The sequence below is a fragment of the Mesocricetus auratus genome, unplaced genomic scaffold (assembly GCF_017639785.1).
Source record: "Mesocricetus auratus isolate SY011 unplaced genomic scaffold, BCM_Maur_2.0 Super-Scaffold_100014, whole genome shotgun sequence".
NCBI lineage: Eukaryota > Metazoa > Chordata > Mammalia > Rodentia > Cricetidae > Mesocricetus > Mesocricetus auratus.
This window is the reverse complement of record NW_024429197.1, coordinates 31828490-31848486: the sequence shown is the minus strand read 5'-3', so window position 1 is coordinate 31848486 and position 19997 is coordinate 31828490. Positions and strand designations below refer to the sequence as shown.

General features: G+C 48.8%; 2 protein-coding genes across 2 annotated transcripts in view; one reads left to right on the top strand and one right to left on the bottom strand.

The window, feature by feature from the left end:
- Hspb11 (heat shock protein family B (small) member 11) overlaps positions 1 to 11057 on the top strand; it is a 40234-nt gene extending 29177 nt beyond the window's left edge. The window contains exon 7 of the mRNA XM_013114902.3: positions 10503 to 11057. The gene's annotated coding sequence lies outside the window, so the exon portion shown is untranslated. The remainder of the gene's footprint in view (positions 1 to 10502) is intronic.
- On the bottom strand, positions 5140 to 19997 carry Dio1 (iodothyronine deiodinase 1). Its single transcript, XM_005072242.4, has 4 exons — positions 19580 to 19997; positions 10678 to 10821; positions 9188 to 9387; positions 5140 to 6162 (listed from the first exon to the last, which is right to left on the bottom strand). The coding sequence occupies exons 1-4, from the start codon at positions 19914 to 19916 to the stop codon at positions 6070 to 6072; spliced, it is 774 nt and encodes a 257-aa protein (XP_005072299.2). The 5' UTR covers positions 19917 to 19997; the 3' UTR covers positions 5140 to 6069.

The window sequence follows — 19997 nt, the reverse complement described above, 5'->3', positions numbered from 1 at the left end:
ATCTGCATTTCATCAAGCCCTCCTGGTATGGTAGTTTTAGTACATATGCAAATGTGGGAGCCACTGTGCTATGGGGGCAGATGACTGGAAGCTGTGAAACAGATAAAGCCCTGGGAAAATGAAGATGCAGAACATGTGTTGCGAGAGAAATTACACACAGACTTCTCAGACTCAAGTGACCCTCCCAACAAAGTAGCTGAGACTGTAGGGCCTGCCACTTCTGACTCCTGCATTCCAGGAATATTTGCTACAGGACAATCCACACTGGGATGGGCCTTGGTAGAGGTGCTGAACTTCAATATAAAAGGGTCTGTGGGTTTCCAGGCAGAAAGGTTGGTTTAAGTGCCAAGAGAGAGGTAAGCTGGGCTGCCCCAAAACACCTCCTGTCTAACTTTGCTGCCAGACCGTCATCCAGCCGTGTCTACCAATCTCAGGCAGAGATTGTAGCATGAGATTCCGCAGCTCAGTCATGATGCTTTCTGCTTAAAGATGACAGCCAGGTTTGTGAGTGTGAAGTTTCAGGGCATAGCGTCCATGTGGCCTCCTTGGCAAGCTACCCGCAGCTTCAGTAAACTTGTCTGATGAGGAGACCATAATCCTGGAACCCTTTTCCAAACACTAATGATACTTGGCAAAGCACACACGTGCATAGAGAAGGAGAAGAAATGTGTTCATGTGTCATTAGCCCAGGTTATCCTAAAACTCACTATCCAAAGCCAGGCAGCACTTTAATCCCAGCACTCAGGAGGCAGAGGTAGGCAAATCTCTGAGTTCAAAGCCAGCTTGGTCTACAAAGTGAGTTCCAGGACAGCCAGGGCTACACAAAGAAACCATGTCTTGCCTAGGCTGGTCTTGACTTGAGATCTTCTGATCTTGGTCCCTTTGGTGCCAGGGGTTAAAGAGTGTGTTGCCATTCCTGGGCTGGATATATTATTTTAATAAACCTTTTAAAGTTCATGTCTGTATTTACTAGAAACAAAATACCCTGTGATCAGGAATGCATTGGGCCTAACTCAGGAAACACTCTGATGTTGCAGAACTTTGGTTTCCCCAGCCCCTTGTCAGGCCCTGAAGACAGTGCTTCATCCTGTCAAAATGGGTGCAGACTCAGAATCCTCACATAAAGCCAAGCACTGCAAAGGGCACCACCCTCACGAACAAGCAAACTGTGATGCAGGGGCTCTCCCTTCAAAAGCAGACACATGATTGCGAGTGTAGCTCAAAGGGAGAGCAGCTGTCCAGCATTCAGGTCTGAACTTGATCCCATTGAACAAACAAGAAAAGACACTGGAAGAAGGGAAGTATATACATAGTAATGTGTGTTGTCTGCTATTTTGCTGGTGTTCTGATAAATAAAGCTTGCTTTGAGTCAGAGGGCAGAGCTAGCCACTAGTTAACCATAGAGATCTGGAGGACTATACAGAGAGACAGGAAGTGATCTTTCTGTTTTTTTCTCTGATCTTTCTGTTTTTTTGCCCTGATATCTGACTCCTGGGTTTTTTGTTTGATTTGGTTTTTTTCGAAACAGGGTTTCTCTGCGGCTTTGGAGGCTGTCCTGGAATTAGCTCTTGTAGACCAGGCTGGTCTCGAACTCACAGAGATCCGCCTGCCTCTGCCTCCCAAGTGCTGGGATTAAAGGTGTGTGCCACCAACGCCCGGTCTGACTCCTGGTTTTTATTGATAAGATTAATTAGGCTTATGCTTAAAATATGTCAGAACATGGTCCGAGAATGGAGTTCTGTGAGAAAACTCCAAGAAAATAAGACAAGAGTCCTGTGTCCTCAATGTCTTCAAAAACACAGAATTGTTCTTGGAATCATGCTCCTCCCAGGTGTAGAGGACAGGAGTGAGTTTACTTCAGCTGTTGTTACTGACGTCTCTATGGGAAAACATGTTTTTTTTTTTAAGATTTGTTTATTTATTTTGTATGCAATGTATACCTGCACACCAGAAGAGGGCACCAGATCTCACTACAGATGGTTGTGAGCCACCATGTGGTTGCTGGGAATTGTGCTCAGGACCTCTGGAAGAGCAGCCAGTGCTCTTAACCTCTGAGTCGTCTCTCCAGCCAAGGAAAATATGTTATGTGACTTATCCTTGTGATTGAACACCTTTCTCAAGGGATTCTTCTTAATCTTCAGGGTGTAAATTGTCTGATGCTCTGAATCAAATTGGCTATTTCATGGGACTTTAGTCTGCTTCATTTTTAGGCCCGTGCTCCCAGATTCATGATGGGAAATTTCTTCTGAATCATTTATGACTTCTCCTAGGAGTACTGCTTTAAGCTTCCCTGAGAAAGTCCTGAGCATACTACCTCTCCTGCTTTTAGGGAGATATCCTTAGCTACTTGCAGGTCTTCCTTATGCCTTGGAGGTTATGATAAACATAAAGAAACAGAGATCTCTTCATGAGGCTCTGAGACATTCTTAAAACATCTGCCCCATACTTACAAACAAGATAATCAAAACAAAGTATACTTAAAAAGGTCAACAAAATTCAGTGGACTAGAGAAGTTGTCTGCAGATCAGATTACAAGCCTCTTCCCGTTGTACATTCAGGCAATTACATAGCACTTACAGCAACAAAGTTAGATTGTCTGGAGATACCTCTGTCCTATAAAGAGACTTATATTGATGGACAAAGAATGGTGTGGAAAGATAATAAAAACTGTGGGTTATGACCTCCCTTTCCTAGAAAAGTTAGCTCATGCAGGGCCACTATGGTATCATATGATAAAGAAACAACAACAACAAAAAGCCAGGATTTAGAGATATAAATTCTATAAAGATATAAAGAATAAACATTGTATTATGCCAGAAATTGAACAATAACTGCAGCAGCCTTCGCCTGAGGATTTTTCTTGGGCACTCTAACCATTAAGAGTTAATAATCACCAGGTGTTGGTGACACACGCCTTTAATTCCAGCACTCAGGAGGCAGAGGCAGGCAGATCTCTGTGAGTTCAAGGCCAGCCTGGTCTACAGAGCAAGTTCCAGGACAGCGTCCAAAGCAATACAGAGAAATCCTGTCTCAGAAGAAAAAAAAAGTTAATAATCCACTGCTCGGGACATGGCAATCTGCCCTGGCTGGCTTGGAGATTTTCTGTCTAGTGTCCTTGAAACTGCAAGAGCTGCCTAAAAGTTGGGTTATGGGGTTGATGCGTAAAAATGATTGTAAAAGATAACTCTGTTCTGTCATGGTTTATCAGTGATGACTAAAAGATATGCAAGAGGAAGTTGAACATGTGTCTAAGAACAGAAATGATATGATCTATGTTTTGGAACAACATGAATCTATCCCTGCTTACTGAATTCTGTATAAATAAAGAAACACCCTGAGCCGGGTGTTGGTGGCGCACGCCTTTAATCCCAGCACTCGGGAGGCAGAGGCAGGCGGATCTCTGTGAGTTCGAGGCCAGGCTGGACCGACAGCCTCCAAAACAGAGAAACCCCGTCTTGTAAAACCAAAAAAAAAAAAAAAAAAAAGAAACACCCTGACTGCTGATCAGTGAGGCTTCGAGATTCTCCCAACCACCATGGCCTGGCTCAATCCTTCCCTCACCTACTCCTTGCCTCCTCTCTAGAACCTACTAATTGCCAGGTCTGCCCACCCTCTACCCCTAGAGGACCTCAGCTATATTGTGGTGGTTTCAAGGTAATTGGCCCCATAAGCCCATGGGGATGACACTATTAGGAAGTGTGGCTTTGTTGGAGTAAGAGTGCTATGGTGGTAGATTTGGGGGTTTCGAATAACTCAAGCCAGGCCCAGTGTCCTCTCTTCCTACTGCTTGCCTACCCAAATGTAGCGCTGTCAGCTACCTTCCCAGCACTGTGTCATGCCACGGTGTTTCCTGCAGTGACAATAATGGACTAAACCCTGAAGCTGTAAGCCAGCCCCAGTGAAATGTTTTCCTTTGTAAGAGTTGCTGTGGTCACGGTGTCTCTTCACAGCAGTAGAACATTAACGAAGACACCTTTGCATCACTCTGCACCCGGAAGAATCAGCTCTCACTGCGTGGTGTAGTGAAAGGAACTGAACTGGGAAGATAGAAGTCTATTTTATTCTAAAAATGTGGTTTCTGTGGTGGTTTGAACGAAAATGGCCCTGTTAGGAAGTGTGGAATAGAAGCAATAGAACCCTAAGGAAGGCAGTTCCAGCTGTTAGCACTGGCTGACAAGTGCGAGTTTGTACTTACAGACAGGAGCTGAAGGAGTGTGAGAAGTGGTTCAGAAGCGCGCAGTCTTGCCGAGCGAGCGCTGAAGGAGGGCAGTGCCTGGCTCCGCTTCAGTCCTGCTACCCTGATGGCCATTTGTTCCCACTGTCACCGCACAGACTCACACCTGGCTTAGCTAGTTGCTTTGGCAGTGCAGAGAATTTTTATTCAGTGACTTACTGTCCTTTCACACACCCTCACTCTGAAACAAGGGGACCCCAAGGAGGCAGTTGACATCATGACAACAGCTACACTCTTGTGGCACTTTCTTTGAGCCAGGCATGGTTCTAAGGTTTTGCTTATAAATCCTCTGGAGAGGCACTACTGATGTCCCATTTTATTATTCAGGGTACTGAGGCAGCTTAACTGATAATCAGAATGGATACAGGGTTCTGACCTTCAGCCAGGGCAAACATCAATGTGTTGTTTATCAGCTCAGAGAATTTACACTACTCTGAGCCCTGACTCTTTATCCACAAGTGGGGATAAATAATACCCTTTGGAGGATGTGGTGGTTTGAAAGAAAACGGCCCCAAAGGGAGTGGCACTATTAGGAGGTGTGGCCTTGCTGAAGTAGGTGTGGTCTGTTGAAGTAAGTCTGTCACTGTGGGGTGGGCTTTGAGGTCTCCTTTGCTCAAGCTACACCCAGTGATAACTAAGACTTATGCTAGCATGTTTGCCATGTGCATTCTCTCATCACCTCTCAAGGAACTTCTGTTGTGATGTGAAAAGTTACATCCCTTCAGCAACATTCCACAAGATAATACACGTAGACATGTGCCACGTGTGAGCATTCTTCCCGAATGGGGCCCCTCCAGCAAGTGATGTTTTAGCCAATGAAATGACGTGTGCTATCCTGAAAGATAGGTCAGGCCAAACACAAGTTAGAAGAGAAGATGCACAGATCACACTGATGCCACTCAAAATAGACTGACAGATTTTTAATTATTATTAGCATGTTGGTGTTGCCTCTTACAACATTTGAAAAAAATCAAGGCACAGCTCTGTGTACTTTGCACTGTGACCATCATAAGCAAATATGAAAAGAAGCAGTCACAACAGACAGACCGATGGTTGCCCATCAGTCCAATGCCATCTAATACGAAGGACCAATAAGAGACATGTGAGTCAGTGAACAGAGTTTCAACAGGGTCTGCACGGTAGCTTTTGCCAGTGCCTGTGGTTCGATTGGTCAAAGTTACAAAGCTTCTGGTTCAGCACCAGAGAACCAGAGAAGTGGAATTAGATTGTGTTGCCATGGAAACGCCTATCACTAACATTACCAACTGATTTCAATATTTTGGCTAGAAAGAAATCTGTTTTCTTTGGTTCCCACTTTCTCCGCCTTCAATTCCTCATCTCTTATTAACAAGTGGAAATACGTCCTCTGCTTGGTATCAAAACAAAGCACACACACACACAAAAAGAGAAAAAACAACTGCTCAGCATTTTAAATGATTGGGTCTAGGAGTGGCAAATTTGGTCAGACGGATTGAATGTAAAGGATGCCATATCAAAGCTCTTGAGATCATCACAAGAGTCACTACACTTCAGAAGTCTCCCAGTGGTGCTTGAGTGCCCTCCCGCCAGAAGATGTTAAACCCTGGACTGGTGGTCTCTGCTGTGGGAGCAGTGCGGAGTGCACATTCGCTTTTGCTAAAGCTCAGTATTGCTTTATTTCCTGGTTGTAATAATTTGTGTTGGTTGTGTGCTGTGACCTACATTGCCTCCCTGTGAGTTATTTAAATCAGAAACATCCCTACTGGTAGTTCAGCTGGGAACACAGGTCAAAGGTAAAAAGGCACCTGACTGGGGTTGGGAGAGCACCAAGCTTGGGGAGCCCTCCTGTTGGTTCCCTAGAGTTGAGCCGTGTGCCCAGGTGAAGTGCAAAGCTTTTCCAGGACAGCGCGGACCTCTTCTGGGTTGTAGTTCCAAGGGCCAGGTTTACCCTGCAAGAGAGATGTCAGGTGTCATTGGTCCCACCCTACAATGCATGTCGTGTCTGTGCTTGGCTGAGAGGTCTGGGCTAATGATACATCCATATGGGAGTTTTCAACACAGGACAGATTCAGCCTTGAGGTAGGTCATGCCACTCAGGGAACTTGTGGAGAGTGATACCAACATTTTACCTGAAGACTGGGCAGGGAATTAGGAGGGAGGCCAGAGGCAAATGACAGAGGTTTAGGAGAAGGGGACCAAACTCTCGCACATCAGCCTCCACATTGAGTTCTTTTCTGTAGAACCGCCTCTGACTCGCCACACCCGCCGCCCTCACTCAGCCCTCCTCATCCCGTTTCGGGCAACTATAGTACTTTCTGTCCTCGGTCCCTGTTCTCTTTGTCCTCTATTCACAGACACCAGTGATCTCCCTAAAGTACAGATCCAATCAAATCGTGCTCTCAAAAGCTTCCTGTGGCTCTTCTTGACCTTTGGAGGAAGATGAAATTCCCTGGTACAGAACCAGACCCTGGTTGTCTAAATGCCTAATTCCCTCCCTCCTCATGCCTTGTCCTAATGTGCCTCACACCTTACCCACCTGCTTCTGATATTCTCAACAAATTTCCCTCCTGGAGATGGCTTGGTGGACTCCTTGCTGTTCAAGGCACAAGCTGTCCAGTTGCTCGGAAAAGCCTGCCCTTCCCCCAGGAGGAGGAAACCCGAAGCCTGAGAGCCAGATCAATTCTGACACCATGCTTTCATTCCCACCATGTCCTCAACATCTTCGGTGTTCTAACAGCAGAATTGAACTGTTGGGGACTCAGAGACTTGGCTCATAAAGTAAAATATTTACTCTCTGGCTCATCAGCAGAAAAGCTTCTCTGACCCCTGCTCTGAAATCTTACAGCACATGGCTCACTGATACCCACTCCCCTCTCTCTCTCTCTCTCTCTCTCTCTCTCTCTCTCTCTCTCTCTCTCTCTCTCTCTCTCTCTCTCTCTCTCTCTCTCTGTCCTTCCCATTCTCTATATAGAAAGGGATGGGTGTGTGAGCTCCAGAGCAAGTGCTCATAAAGTTGAAGATGTGAGAACCCCGGAAGCTGGAGTTACAGGTGGTTGTGAGCTGCCTCACATGGGAGCTGGGACCTGAACTCAGGTCCCCTGGAAGAGCAGACAAGTCCTTAGCTGCTGAGCCGTATTTCCAGCTATAACCTTGTTTTTTGAGACAGGGTCTCTCACTAGGGCTTACCAATTAGGTTAGACTCCCTGTCTGCAGAGCCCTGTCTGCAATCTTGGCATCCCAGTAATGATATCTGTGTGCTGGGATTAAAGGCATTTACTACTGCCGCCACCACCACTGCCACCACTGCCGCTGCCACCGCTACCCTAGCAAGAATATCTGTGTGAGAGTTACCTGTCAATCCAGGGCAGCTTCCACCTGCCTGTTTCTAATCCCTAGCACTGGGATTCTAAGTGCACACCACTGGGCTGAGCTTTTTCACATGGGTTCTGGGTACCAAATTCAGGTCCCTGTGCTTGTGTGGCAAGCTTCTTAAAGGCTGATCGTCTTTTCTTCTCCACTGCTCTTGTTTGTGTCTTTCTTAGCCTCTAGACTGCGGATACCTTCAACGTAAACCAGGGGTCACTCTGTATTTCTTCTACCTGCACAGGGCCTACCCAGGGTAGGGACTCAGGGTCCAGCTTGCCTCAGTAGTGTCATCTTAAGATTAGGTCTCTCTGAGTGTGATGGCACATGCCTTTAATCCCATCACTCGGGAAGCACGGGCAGGTGGCTCTCTGTGAGTTTGAGGCCAGCCTGGTCTACAGAGTGAGTTCCAGGACAGCCAGGGCTACACAGAGAAACCCTGTCTCTAAAAAGATAGATAGATAGATAGATAGATAGATAGATAGATAGACAGACAGACAGACAGACAGACAGACAGACAGACAGACAAAGATGAGTTCTCAGGGAGAAGGGAAGGTGGGTCTTCTACTGTGACCCTTGCACCCTGGGGCTCCATCTGTACGGTTGTTCTTTGTTTCACCAGCATGTTGTAGAATCAGCTTGTCATCTATGTGGCTAGCCATCCATAGTCTGTTCTCAAGGTCTGAAATCCCTTCAGAACTACACAACTTAGCTTCTACCCTCTGGGTAGGCTAATTGTGTCTGATGGGTATTGGCTATGATTACTCTCTTTACCTAACCAGACAGAAACTTTGAGAGGGAAACAGTTGCTATGAAGCTGGCCTGACTCAGTGTCCAAGTCATTTTCCTGTTTCATTTCTAGCTTCTAGTCACCAGGTCCTTCTCAGCAGTGACAGCTCCAGAGCCTTCCTCTTCTGCTTGCCTGGTAACCTTGGGCAAGTTATCCCTTCTCTGAGAATCATGTATGAAATAGAAACATTTTCTCACTCATCTTAAAGCCAAAAGCCATTGAGATGGCTCAGGGGCTGAGTGTGCCTTTGGCCAAGCCGGATGTCCTGAGTTTGAGTGTCAAGACTCACCTGGTGAAAGGAGAAACTGACCCCCACAGGTTACGCTCTGACCCCCCACACTCACAGAGGCGTGCATGTGCCCTCCTTCACACATGTAAAATAAATAAAATGTAATTTAAAAAATGAAAAATAAAGGCTGGGCATGATGGGCACACCTTCAACCCCAGCATTCAGGAGGCAGAGACAGGTGGATCTCTGTGAGTTCAAGACCAGCTGGAGCTATGTAGAGAGACCTTGTCTCAAAAAATAAATAATAAAAGAAAACTAAACAACAAGAGGAGATAAGGACTAAGCCAGCCTCTGGGTGCTGAGGCAGCCAGGAGGTTGCAGCTCTAGTGAAATGCTGGCATGCTCACGGGCACACTTCACAGTGCACCAGGTGGAGACCAATCTCATCTTGCAGAAGACAAGACTGGAAGGCTTTGAGATTAAAGGACTCGCCCAGATTACGTGGTGAGAAGTAATGGAATACAGTTTGCCCTCTTCTGCCCCTGTGACGCCAACCCCTCGCCCTTCCCGGACCTCTGGCCCGGGTCACCACCTTGTAGCAGATCCTGCCCTCATGCACCACGTAGAGCCTCTCAGGTAGGGCTGCATAGAGCTGGCTGCTCTGGTTCCGCATCGTGTCCACCACCACGGGGCACGCGGGATTCCTGGCCAGCAGCAGGTGGGCCGCCTGCAGGCGGTCCTGGAGGCTTCGGTGCTGCTTGATGTCCACGTTGTTCCTAAAAGCCCAGCCATCTGCAAGAGGAAGGTTAGGCTGCAGTCTGGTGGATGTGACATTCGGTTCTCGTGGTCTAAGTCCCACCTACTTTTAACAGAAAGCTCCACATGGTAGCGCCCTCTTAGAATCTGGCTCCTGACAGGTGAAATACAAGGCCACACAGGTGTTACCAGAACTCCAGCGCTACCTGGTAGGCCTTGGGTCTTCAATGAGACATAGCCAAAGTGTTTCTTGATCGTTAGCCTACTTTTGAGCCACTGGGGACTTTGTTGGAGGAAAAGTCTGTCTGGGGGAGGGCAGTGAGAGTATAGCCCATTCCCAGGATGCCAAGGTTGCTGGTACCTCAACTGCGTTTAAGGGCAGAGGTCAGAGCAGTGGTTATTCAGGTGTGTGGTCCCCCTGAGAGCTTGTTAGTCCCCGGGATTCCCTGCACTAGGTCACAGAGGACCGGGCTCTAAAGTGTGTGTTTTCAGTCTTCTCCATGATTCTAATGTACAAGACAGTTTAAGAACTACTGCTCTGAGTGACTGAGCAGCGGTGGCTCATGGCTTTAATCCCAGCACTGGGGGATTCTGTAGTTTTACGTATATGTAAGCCTTTCTATAGTAGATATTTTTAAAGATCAGCTTAGGCAGCAAGAGCTCAAACACAAGGCACAGTGAGTCTCTCTGTGAGAAGTAGGCCCTGGGCAGTCCACTGAGATCTGTAATCTCCATAGCTGGGAAGAGACAGGGCGGTGACAGCCCCTGAGATGACCCACGTACTTATTACCCCATGATATTTTAAGTTGTCTACCAAATGTGATGAGAACCGAACCTCATCGAGTAAGAGCTATCCTGTAGCAGTGTTCCTCCGAGTGTGGTCCTCACACAAGAGGCAGAGTCATCACCTAGAACTCAGCCCAGGCCTGTGAAGGCATATGCCTTAGCAGGACCCCAGGAGCATGGGGGCTCACCAAAGTTTGGTGAGCTACACTCCAGACAGGCCATATTGTCTCTTTGATCTTAGGATATATCCTGAAAAATAGCTATAGGGAAACCATTTTCATGACACTTTGGGTCTCAGCTCCTTGTAAATGGTCTCAAAGCAGTTGCCTTCTCTTGACCCCTCACTTATCTGTGCTCCTCTTCAGACTTCTCTGTGTGCCCTGGCTGAAAGCAGACTGTGGAGGAAGAGGCAGCGGGAAGGCCAGCGCAGGGCTTCTCTGGCTCTCCCACCTTCCCCTCCCCCACCCCCACTATGAGATGTGCTTGGAGGATGGGAGAAGAAGAGCGTGGGAAGAGCGGAGCAGGCAAGAGTCTTTGCACCTGCCGCGTGAGCCTCTTCAATGTAAATGATGAGGAAATCTGCTGTGGAGGTGAAGTCGTCTACAAGTCTCTTGAATTGGTCCAATTTGAAAAGAAACGAAGGTCAGGTACAGCTGCCAAAATTCAACACCAGCGGCCTGTTTTCTGCAACAAAAAGAACCATCAGGGGCCATGACTTGCATAGCTTTCTTCTGTAACATCTTCCCTCCTGAATTCAAATCTGTTCCTTCTGACCCTGTGGGATGAGACCTTGGTGGAGAGCCCAAACCAAGACAGTGTGGCTAGTGGGGGCTAAGGCTGACTTTTGCCCCTGAAACCAGAGGTTTTATTAGGGTCTCAATGACAAATGTAGATGCTAAATGGTAATTAAAATAATAGAAGAATTCCTTCCTCTCAGGCTGTAGTTTATAAGGGTAGGCAGATATACATCCTCTATGGGATATGATTGCTAATATTCAAGATGAGTAGTTACTTCCTTTTTTTGAGACAAGGAAGGCCTCACTGTATAGTACTGGCTACCATGGAACTCACCATGTAGACCAGGCTGGAAATGAACTCACAGAGCTCTGCCTCCAAGTGTGCATCTCCATGCCTGGCAATTCTTTTCATTCTCACCAGGGATCTGAAGTATGGACTTGCTTCAGCATCCACACACAGCATCCACACACAGCATCCACACACAGCATCCACACACAGCATCCACACACAGCATCCACACACAGCAGGCCAGCAGTGGAGTTCAAATGAACGTCGGCTTCTGGACTTGAGTCAGGGCTCTTTCTATGAAAAGTACCTGTTTCCTCGTGCACAATGGACATGACAACACATACTCTACAGGAAGCTGGAACAACAGCTCAGCAGTTTAAGCTGATCTTACACAGGTTCTGTTCTCGGCACCCACACTAGGTGGTTCACAATCAGTTCCAGGGATCAGATGCCCTCTTCTAACCAGTCTCTGCAGCACCAGGCACACAAGTGGTGCACATACATACACACAGGCACTCATACATACAATAAAAAAAAAAAAGAAATCCGGCTGGGTGTTGGTGGCACACACCTTTAATCCCAGCACTTGGGAGGCAGAGGCAGGCGGATCTCTATGAGTTTGAGGCCAGCCTGGTCTACAGAGCGAGTTCCAAGACAGCCTCCAAAACAATACAGAGAAACCCTGTCTCGAAAAACCAAAAAAAAAAAAAAAAAAAAAAAAAGAAATCCAAATATAGGCCCTGGCACAAACTAGATGCTCAATAAATGTACACGATTGCAAGAAGCTTGTATCTACTCCTTGAGCTCAAGTAGTGAAACGGGGTAGAGGGTGTCCCAAAGGGAACAGGGGTGGGGCCTGCTGCAAGATGAAATCTTCAGAAACGAGGCTGACGCCGCTAAATCTGCTAAGCACATTCCTCATGCCTTCTGTGGTCTTTCTTGTCACCTGGCATGGTGCTGCTTTTAATGCCACACTCCCTGAAGCACAAGGACAGCAGGAGGGTGAGAGCAGCCCTGTAGTCATCTTGCAGCTCAGTGGGCTTGTGCATAAACCTCCGTCTCCTCCAGACCGAAACACTCTCGGCCTGGAGCACGGAAGGGGAGGCAGAAGCGTCCCCTCCTGCCTGCCTGACCTTCCTCCATCTGGGTATTACCTCTTCTGTTGCTGGGTGTTCCGGTGTCTCCATGGGGAAGAGGCTGACTGACAAGGAGACTTTCCCTCCGAGTCTCGTACAGTGTCCATGCCAGCTCATGAAGGGGACAGTACCCTGCCACGAGACATCATGGGGTGCCCACACTAGATCCTGTCTTTCCTGTCCAGCCATTTTGCCCCTTTGGGGACAGAAGGTGGCAGCAGTCACTGGGGGAGAAGGCGGGCACTCCCAGCAGTAGAAGAGTGAGTCTCAGAGGACATGGGCATCCAGAAAAAGACTGTACTTGTGTGGGCTGAGGGTCCAAGCCCTCAGAGCTCATCCATTGTCCCACAAGGCTTAACAACTAAGTGCAGACCCAAGGATGAAAACATGGCTGGGCATGGTGTTCCAGGCTTGTAGTCCCAGAACTGGGGAGACTGAGGTAGGCGATTGCCGTGAGTTTGAGACCCATCATATAGTGAGACCCTGTCTCACGACCCCACTCTCCTAAAAGGTGAAATCATGAGGAATTTCAAACTAGCTACTGCAGAATACAAATCCCCAAGTGTGAGACCTTCCGTGTGTGGGACCCTGTGGGAGTCCCTAGTCTCACCGAACCTATGACGTCAGCGCTAGGTAAAAGTCTTCTGTAATTCCTCAGTCAAGGCTCAGGAAAGCCCTGGGGAGTTACCACTATATCCTGAGGTTTCTATGGCTAATGCCGAGCCCTGCTGAGCTCTTGTCACACATTGGAGGCTGACTGTCCCTGCACAGTGACACGACCTATTTCAGCTGCCGGGTCTCCCATGATGCTTCTGGCTCCTGAAGGGTTCCTACTCATGTCCCCATTTTGAGCACATTTCTCATTCTACCTAGAAGCATTTATTCAACATTTACAGTATGACAGTTTCACCCACCACAGGCAGATAGATGTCAGTGCAGGAGGCCCCCAGGAGTCTGTCCCCATGTACAGTGAAGTTTGTTTGTTTAGCAAGGAGACAGGCCACATCAAGTAAGCACAGAGAAGCGTTGTGACATTGTGACAAGTGTTAGGAAAGAGATCATAAAGGACGGCCTACTGCAGACAGGGGGAGCAGGCAGGGCCTCTGGGGATATGCCACTCAACCCCAGAGGGGAAAGACAGGAACAAACCAGCCCGGGGAACGGAAGGAGGGCATTCCAGGCAAAGTGAGTTGGTGGACAAAGTCATCGAGGCGGGACAGACCCCAGTTCCTTTAAGGGTCTGGAAGACCACTGTCTGGAACTGGGCAGGGGAGTACCGAGGGTAGTGTTAGCACAGACTGCAATGGGCCACAGCAGTAGGTGCCGGGTTTATCCTAGCTGTGTTGAGAAGTCCTGGCTCTATAAAGCCAGGCTGGTGGGTGCATGCTATAATTCCTGCCTGCCTGGTTCCATAATCCCTTTTCTCATTTGGAATTCCTTATTCTTGTATGATTGATAAGACAGTGCGCCCAGCTTTGCTATGTGGAAGACAGAAGAAGCAGGTATGACCCCTGCCCTAGCAGCTGGAGGCAGACAGCACTCCCCCATCCAGGTCCTTGATTCCAGAGTCACTGAAATAGAACTCATTCACAGCCTGGTGGTACCTTAGGGATGGTGATGGACATCTCGACAATGGTGACTGCAAGATCTGGTCTAAGTGCTGATACTAAAAGACATCCCATACCCATCTCCAGAGGCTTTAGTTCTGGGCAATCCAAACTCCTTCTCATGTGTTCCTTGGCGATTGTGTTCCCTCTCTCTCTCTCTCTCTCTCTCTCTCTCTCTCTCTCTCTCTCTCTCTCTCTCTCTGTGTGTGTGTGTGTGTGTGTGTGTGTGTGTGTGTGTGTGTGTGTGTGTGTGTGTGTGTGGAGGTCTATAGGTATCTGTGTGGAGGTCAGAAGATGACAACTTGCAAGATTGCAAGAGTCTATTCGTTCTTGCCACCACATGAGTCCTGGCGATTGAACTCAGGTTGTCTGATTTGGCTACAGATGCTTTTTCCCCTTCAACCATTTTTCCATTCCACAAGTTGTTCTCTGACCTCCACACATGCATCTGACACACTTGTGAAACACTTCTGCCCACACACATGTGCATATATGCACACATGCAAATAAAAATAAAATATGTAATTAAATTTTGGGGGAGTTTTCCAAGGCAAGGTTTCTATATATGACAGCCCTGGTTGCCCTGGAACTCACTCTGTAGACCAGGCTGTCCTAAAACTCACAGAGATCCGCCTGCCTCTGCCTCCTGAGTCCTGGAATTAAAGGCGTGCACCACCACCGTCTGGTATAATAACATTTTTAAAAGGAGACCAGAGTGAAGTCTGCTGCTTGCAGCGGTGATCAGATTCAAACTTGAAAGGCACACTAGCTGTCGTGTGGAGAAAAGACAGAGCGGTGGGGGGGGGGTCAGGAGCTGGACAGCACTGGGAAAGTGGGGTCCTCAGCTAATGCACAGGCAGGCCAGGCAGAACTGAAGGACACGCTGCTAGATAGTGGCGGAGGGCTCCTCAGCTGGCTTGTGGTTCATGTCATCAGCTACACATCTTCCTTTCCTGCACAGGATTTGAGGCAGCTTGCACATATGTTAAAACAGCAAATAGTAACCAGGGGAAAAGACCACAGCCTTCTGGGAAGTGTAGAGCAGGAGGGGAAATGGAGCTAAGAGGCTCTCAGGTGCTATGTGCCTTTTGAAATTCAGCTTAGTTTTTGGCAATGCTGGAGAGTGAACCCAGGCCTCAAATGTGCTAGACAAGAGTTCTACTACTGAGCTGTGTCCCGAGCATTCCTTATAACAGAGCTGTTCATTTGACTTAAGAGTGTTCTAGTAGTCAAATAAAAGGGGAAGCACACATAGTTATAATTTCCTAATATGGGGCCAGCGAGATGGCTCAGAATTAAAGGTGCTTGCTGCTAAGGCTGATGACCTCAGTTTGATTCCAGAGCCTGCATGGTGAAGGGGAGAACCTGCTCCTTTGTTGTCCTCTGACCTTCACATGCGCACTGTGGTGTGTGCATGGGTACATGTAAATACACGCATACAAAATACATAGATAGATAGACAGATAAATAAAGAGGGGGAAGGAAGGAAGAAAGAAAGAAAGAAAGGAAGGAAGGAAGAAAGAAAGAAAGAAAGAAAGAAAGAAAGAAAGAAAGAAAGAAGGAAAGAAAGAAAGAAAGACCTAAATTTTCAGCCTTCAGTGTGAAGTTCCTCTTGCTGGTTTCTCTGCAGACACAAAGCCCTCCTTGTCTGGTCAACAGACTGTTTTCCCTGGTGGACCTGGTAGGTTCCAGAGCGGGGTCCTCCCTGTCCCCACATGTCAGGGAGGCCCAGGCCTTAGCAGGAAAGCCTCTGAGGCCAGTCACTGACAAGTGGTCAGTCACTGAACTGAGATGACTCTAGAGAGCTACTCTTCAGACAAGAAAAGTGCTTTCAGGTCAGGGCCAGCTCGAAATGCTAGGCATCTGGAATTTTGCTTTTCACGGGCAAAAATCCAACAGGCCCTAGAAGGGACAGGGCCATATGTTTACTTATGTAGAGCATGTCTGTCATGATGTTGAGTAGCCAGGGCAAAGTCTGCACTTTGCGCCCTGTCGACGGATGGGTGCTCATGGCTGGCACCTTGCTAGTGTCCACAGGCCACAGTCCACATTGTGAGGTGTCAGGGAAAGACTCAAAGTTATGTCTGCTTTGTTGCATAAGTAGGAAACAGTTCTAGAGTGCAGCTGGCCTGGGCTCATGCTGTGCCCTTCCCCCACGCCAGCATGTGAGTGAGCCTCTGGCCCAAGCTGTCTCCACAGAGAAGCCCCCTTTCTCATTACTAGGTGAGGCCTCCCCTGTGAACTTGCAGAGACTGCCGATCCAAGTTTACTCCGTGCGTGTGTGTGATTCTCAGAAGTGTGTGCATACTGTGCATGTGAGTCCCTGTTCAGGGCCATGCAAAGGACTGGAGACGGCCAAGAGTCTCCCGGTGGCCCTGGTGCCGCACTCAACAATAAAAAGCAGGCCAGAATCACAAGCTCTTGTTCCCACTCCACTGAGAACTCACTGCATGACCTGAACAGGCTCTTTGCCACTCTCTTCCTTTGCATCTCTAACAGCGAAGGCGTTGGTTAGATTCGATTTCTGTAAGGACTCTTCCTGGCATCCTGGTCTGTGGCTGGAAAATGAGTTCAGTGTTCACACCCAAAGCTTCCTTCAGAGTGTTTCAAAGGCCTGGGGGTTTCTGAGCAGCTATGGGATATCTTTGTAGCTAATGACTCTATTTGGAAACAAACTGACCAACGCCTTCAGGAGTATGTGTACCTGCGGGCAGGAGACAGGACACCCTTCAGCTCTCGTCCCTGATGATCTCAGCAGTTTCTGCCCCTGGGAACTCAGCTGCCCCTCCCATCTGTCCTGTGCTGTTCCCTGAATTCTTTCCCTCATCTGGCCCAGGGCTCCAGGGCTACTATGCTGTCAGCTCCCCAGTGTCCTCCCGTTAGTGTTCTCCCAGTCATTTAGCCATGGGTGCCTTCCTTCTCCTCTTCCACAGAGCCCTATCTTCTCTCCCATTCTCTCACTCCCCGTGGTGTGCTGGGACAAAAGCCAGTGACATACAAGTCTGTTTCACCAATGCCAGTGCCTTCAGGGCACACTGGGTCAATGTGCTGAAATCAAGCCGATTTTATAAATGAAGGTTAGGTGGTCTATCAGCCTCTCGCATTGTTTGCTCTCTGATACAGCAGCAGGGCTCAGGGACAAACTATACACTCCTTTTGCTTTTCTTAAATAGGGTTTAGTTGGCTAGAGAGATGGCTCAAAGGTTAAAAGCACTGACTGCTCTTCAGAGGTCCTGAGTTCAATTCCCAGCAACCATATGGTGGCTTACAACCATCTGTAATAAGATCTGGTGCCCTCTTCTGGCTTGTAGGCAGACATGCAGGCAGGACACTACACATATTAAATAAATAAAATTAAAAAAAAAAAGAACAGAGGTGAAAAAGGTGGCTTAAATGTGTGCGTGTGTGCATGTGTACATATCAGTCCAGGTTTCTGCAGAGACCAGGAAGAGGAGGTGTATCCCATGGAGCTGGAGTTACAGGCAATTGTGAACTGCCCAACATGGGTGCTGGGAAACCAAGTCAGGCTTTCTAGAAGAGCAGGGACCATTCTCAACTGCTGAGCCATCTCTCCCGTTCACTTCATCCCACTTTTTTTAGTTTAATCAGGGTCTCGTGTTGCCAAGGCTGGCCTACAGCTCTCAAGGTAGCACAGCCTTGAACTTCTGACTCTCTGGCCTCTCCTTCCAAAGTTCTGGAGATTGCAGGTACCTGTCACCAGGCCTCGCCTGTTCTTATTTCTGTACTGAGGATCAAACCCAGGGTCTTGAATATGTTAGGCAAGAACTCCACCACTGAGCCGTGTCCCCAGCCAGTGGGTTTTGATACAGTTCTTATCATATGCCCCAGGTTGGCTCTGAACTCCAGTCCTATTGCCTCTGCTTCTCCAGTGGTGGGACAACAGGTATTTGTCACTATGCCTGGAGAAATTAACTCTTTTTTTACTAAGATTGGACAGTTCACTGACAGGGGGTATCCGTGAACTGGCCCTGAGGCAGGGTGGCTTTCAGAGAACCGATCTTCATTCAGATGGACACCCAGCACATTGTTCTGTTCCTCCAGTGTTTAGCACTGAGAAATGGGAGAAAGAGGTCTGATTGGCCACTTCGTCAGTCAGTCAGTCAGTCAGTCAGTCAGTCAGTCAGTCAGCTCAGCCTCACAGTCCTCTCCATTTCTCTTCTAGGACAAGGAGGCTCGATCAGGTCTACATTTCCCAAGGGGTGTTGTTGGGAACCAGCCAGCTGCTCAAAGGCTTTCCTTTCCTTGGGGGGGGAGAGCGAGAGAGAGAGAGAGAGAGAGAGAGAGAGAGAGAGAGAGAGAGAGAGAGAGAGAGAGAGAGAGAGGGAGGGAGGAGTGTGTGGGAGTGTGGGGTTATTTTGCAGATCTGCTTTTAAGCCTCAGAGCCTCTCTGGACCTGTCGCAGACCCCTTTCTCGTGGCATCCCGGGAGCTACCACAGGATATGGGGGTTTCCACAGCAGTTTAGCCAGGGAACTGTATGTCGTGAAGCTTTTCCGAGGGTCTTGGGTCCCAAAGAACATGCTCTGAGAAGCCTTGACTTATCCCTGTCACAAAGCCTAGAGGCTTAACTGAGTCAGACCCAGCTCTTTCCCGAGGAACTCTGCTGGAGGGGAGCAGGGTGGTGGGAGCTCAGTGGGTAGGGAGAAGCAGTTCTTTGAGGTGCTGGGCGGGGTGGGTAGGGAAGCCTGGGTCCAGCAGGTTGAGAGCATCTCCCTCGGTGTGGAGATCTGAGGTGGCGTCCCAGAGGACCAGGCGTGAGAACTGGACCCTGGTGCATGGGGAAACGTGGGTGTTCCAAATCATTACGTGGCATTAGCGAAGGCACACAGAGGCCAAGCCCAGGTGGGCAAAGCCCCACATTGGTCTAATGGAGTTAATGAAGGAATCCTGGAAATAGCTTTGGGGTGAACATTCTAAGCTTGACGGGGGTGGGGGGCGATGACATCAGTCTGAGCCCAGGGCTCCTCTGAATGCGTGATGCTGCAGGGTACCACGCCGGGTGGTCTTAGGAACAAGTGACTTGTCAGCCATGGAGTGGAGTCTGAAAAAAGTAAGGAGCTTGAGTAGAGAGTTCTTCCAGGGAGAGGAGGCTTCCAGAACCCAAGCAGACCATTGTAGTGGACGGGGAAGAGGATGGAGGGCTGAGAGATCTTTTACTGCTCCCATGTGCTCGCATCAGACGTGGGGCACTATAGAGGGTTGGAGCTATGATCCCCTGCTGTGGAATTTATAGGCTAGGAAGTGTGGCTCGGGAAACTTAGGTACCCACTCACAACTGCAAACCTTGAGTGTCGGGAAAGCAAAGTTTAGAATGCTAATTGGCAATAACAAGGGTAACCTGGGGAAGTCAGGACTGGTTTCTTGCAGGAAGTGGCACTGTGTGTCAGCCTAAAGGCTGAGAAAAAATTCATCAGCTGAAGAGGAGCTGCCTGCATCCAGGGGCTGGGAAGCCAGAGTGGATGGCCTTTGATATGAACCCTGGAGAGATGCCAACCGAGAGAGAACGCCTCAGAGAATCCTACCACTGAGCAGGAGGGCAAGCCCCACAAGAAGCAGCATGAGCAATGACGGAAATTTTGCAGTTTTCCAATGCACCTCTCCACCCGCCCCGCCCCCACGGCTCCAAGCCCCTGAGCCGAAGCAGCCTGCTGACCTTGAATGAAATCCCAGATGTTGCACTTCTGTCCTGAGAGGCGGACCACCGTGCAGTTGGGGGCCAGCCCCCCATACTCAGCCCTGTCCTCCAATCTCTGCCACCGGACCTTCAGGACGAACCAGAAGTACTGGATGCTGAAGAAGGTCGGGACCCAGTTGTCGGGGGAGAATCGGGGGTTCCCGGCCATGCCTGTCTTTTGGCCCATGGCCAGGATGTTCCGCTTGGCTCTCTCTGGGAACAGCGTCATAAACACCTTGCCCACAGCCACCTCCACAGCTACTTGCAAGAATACCCCTAGCCGCTTCAGCCATAGCCCTAGCCAGGACAGTCCCATCTCAACAAGGGGAGAACTGACTCTGAGGCGGATGGACAGACAGGGAGGCCCCAGCCAGACAACACTAGGCGGAGCCGGACA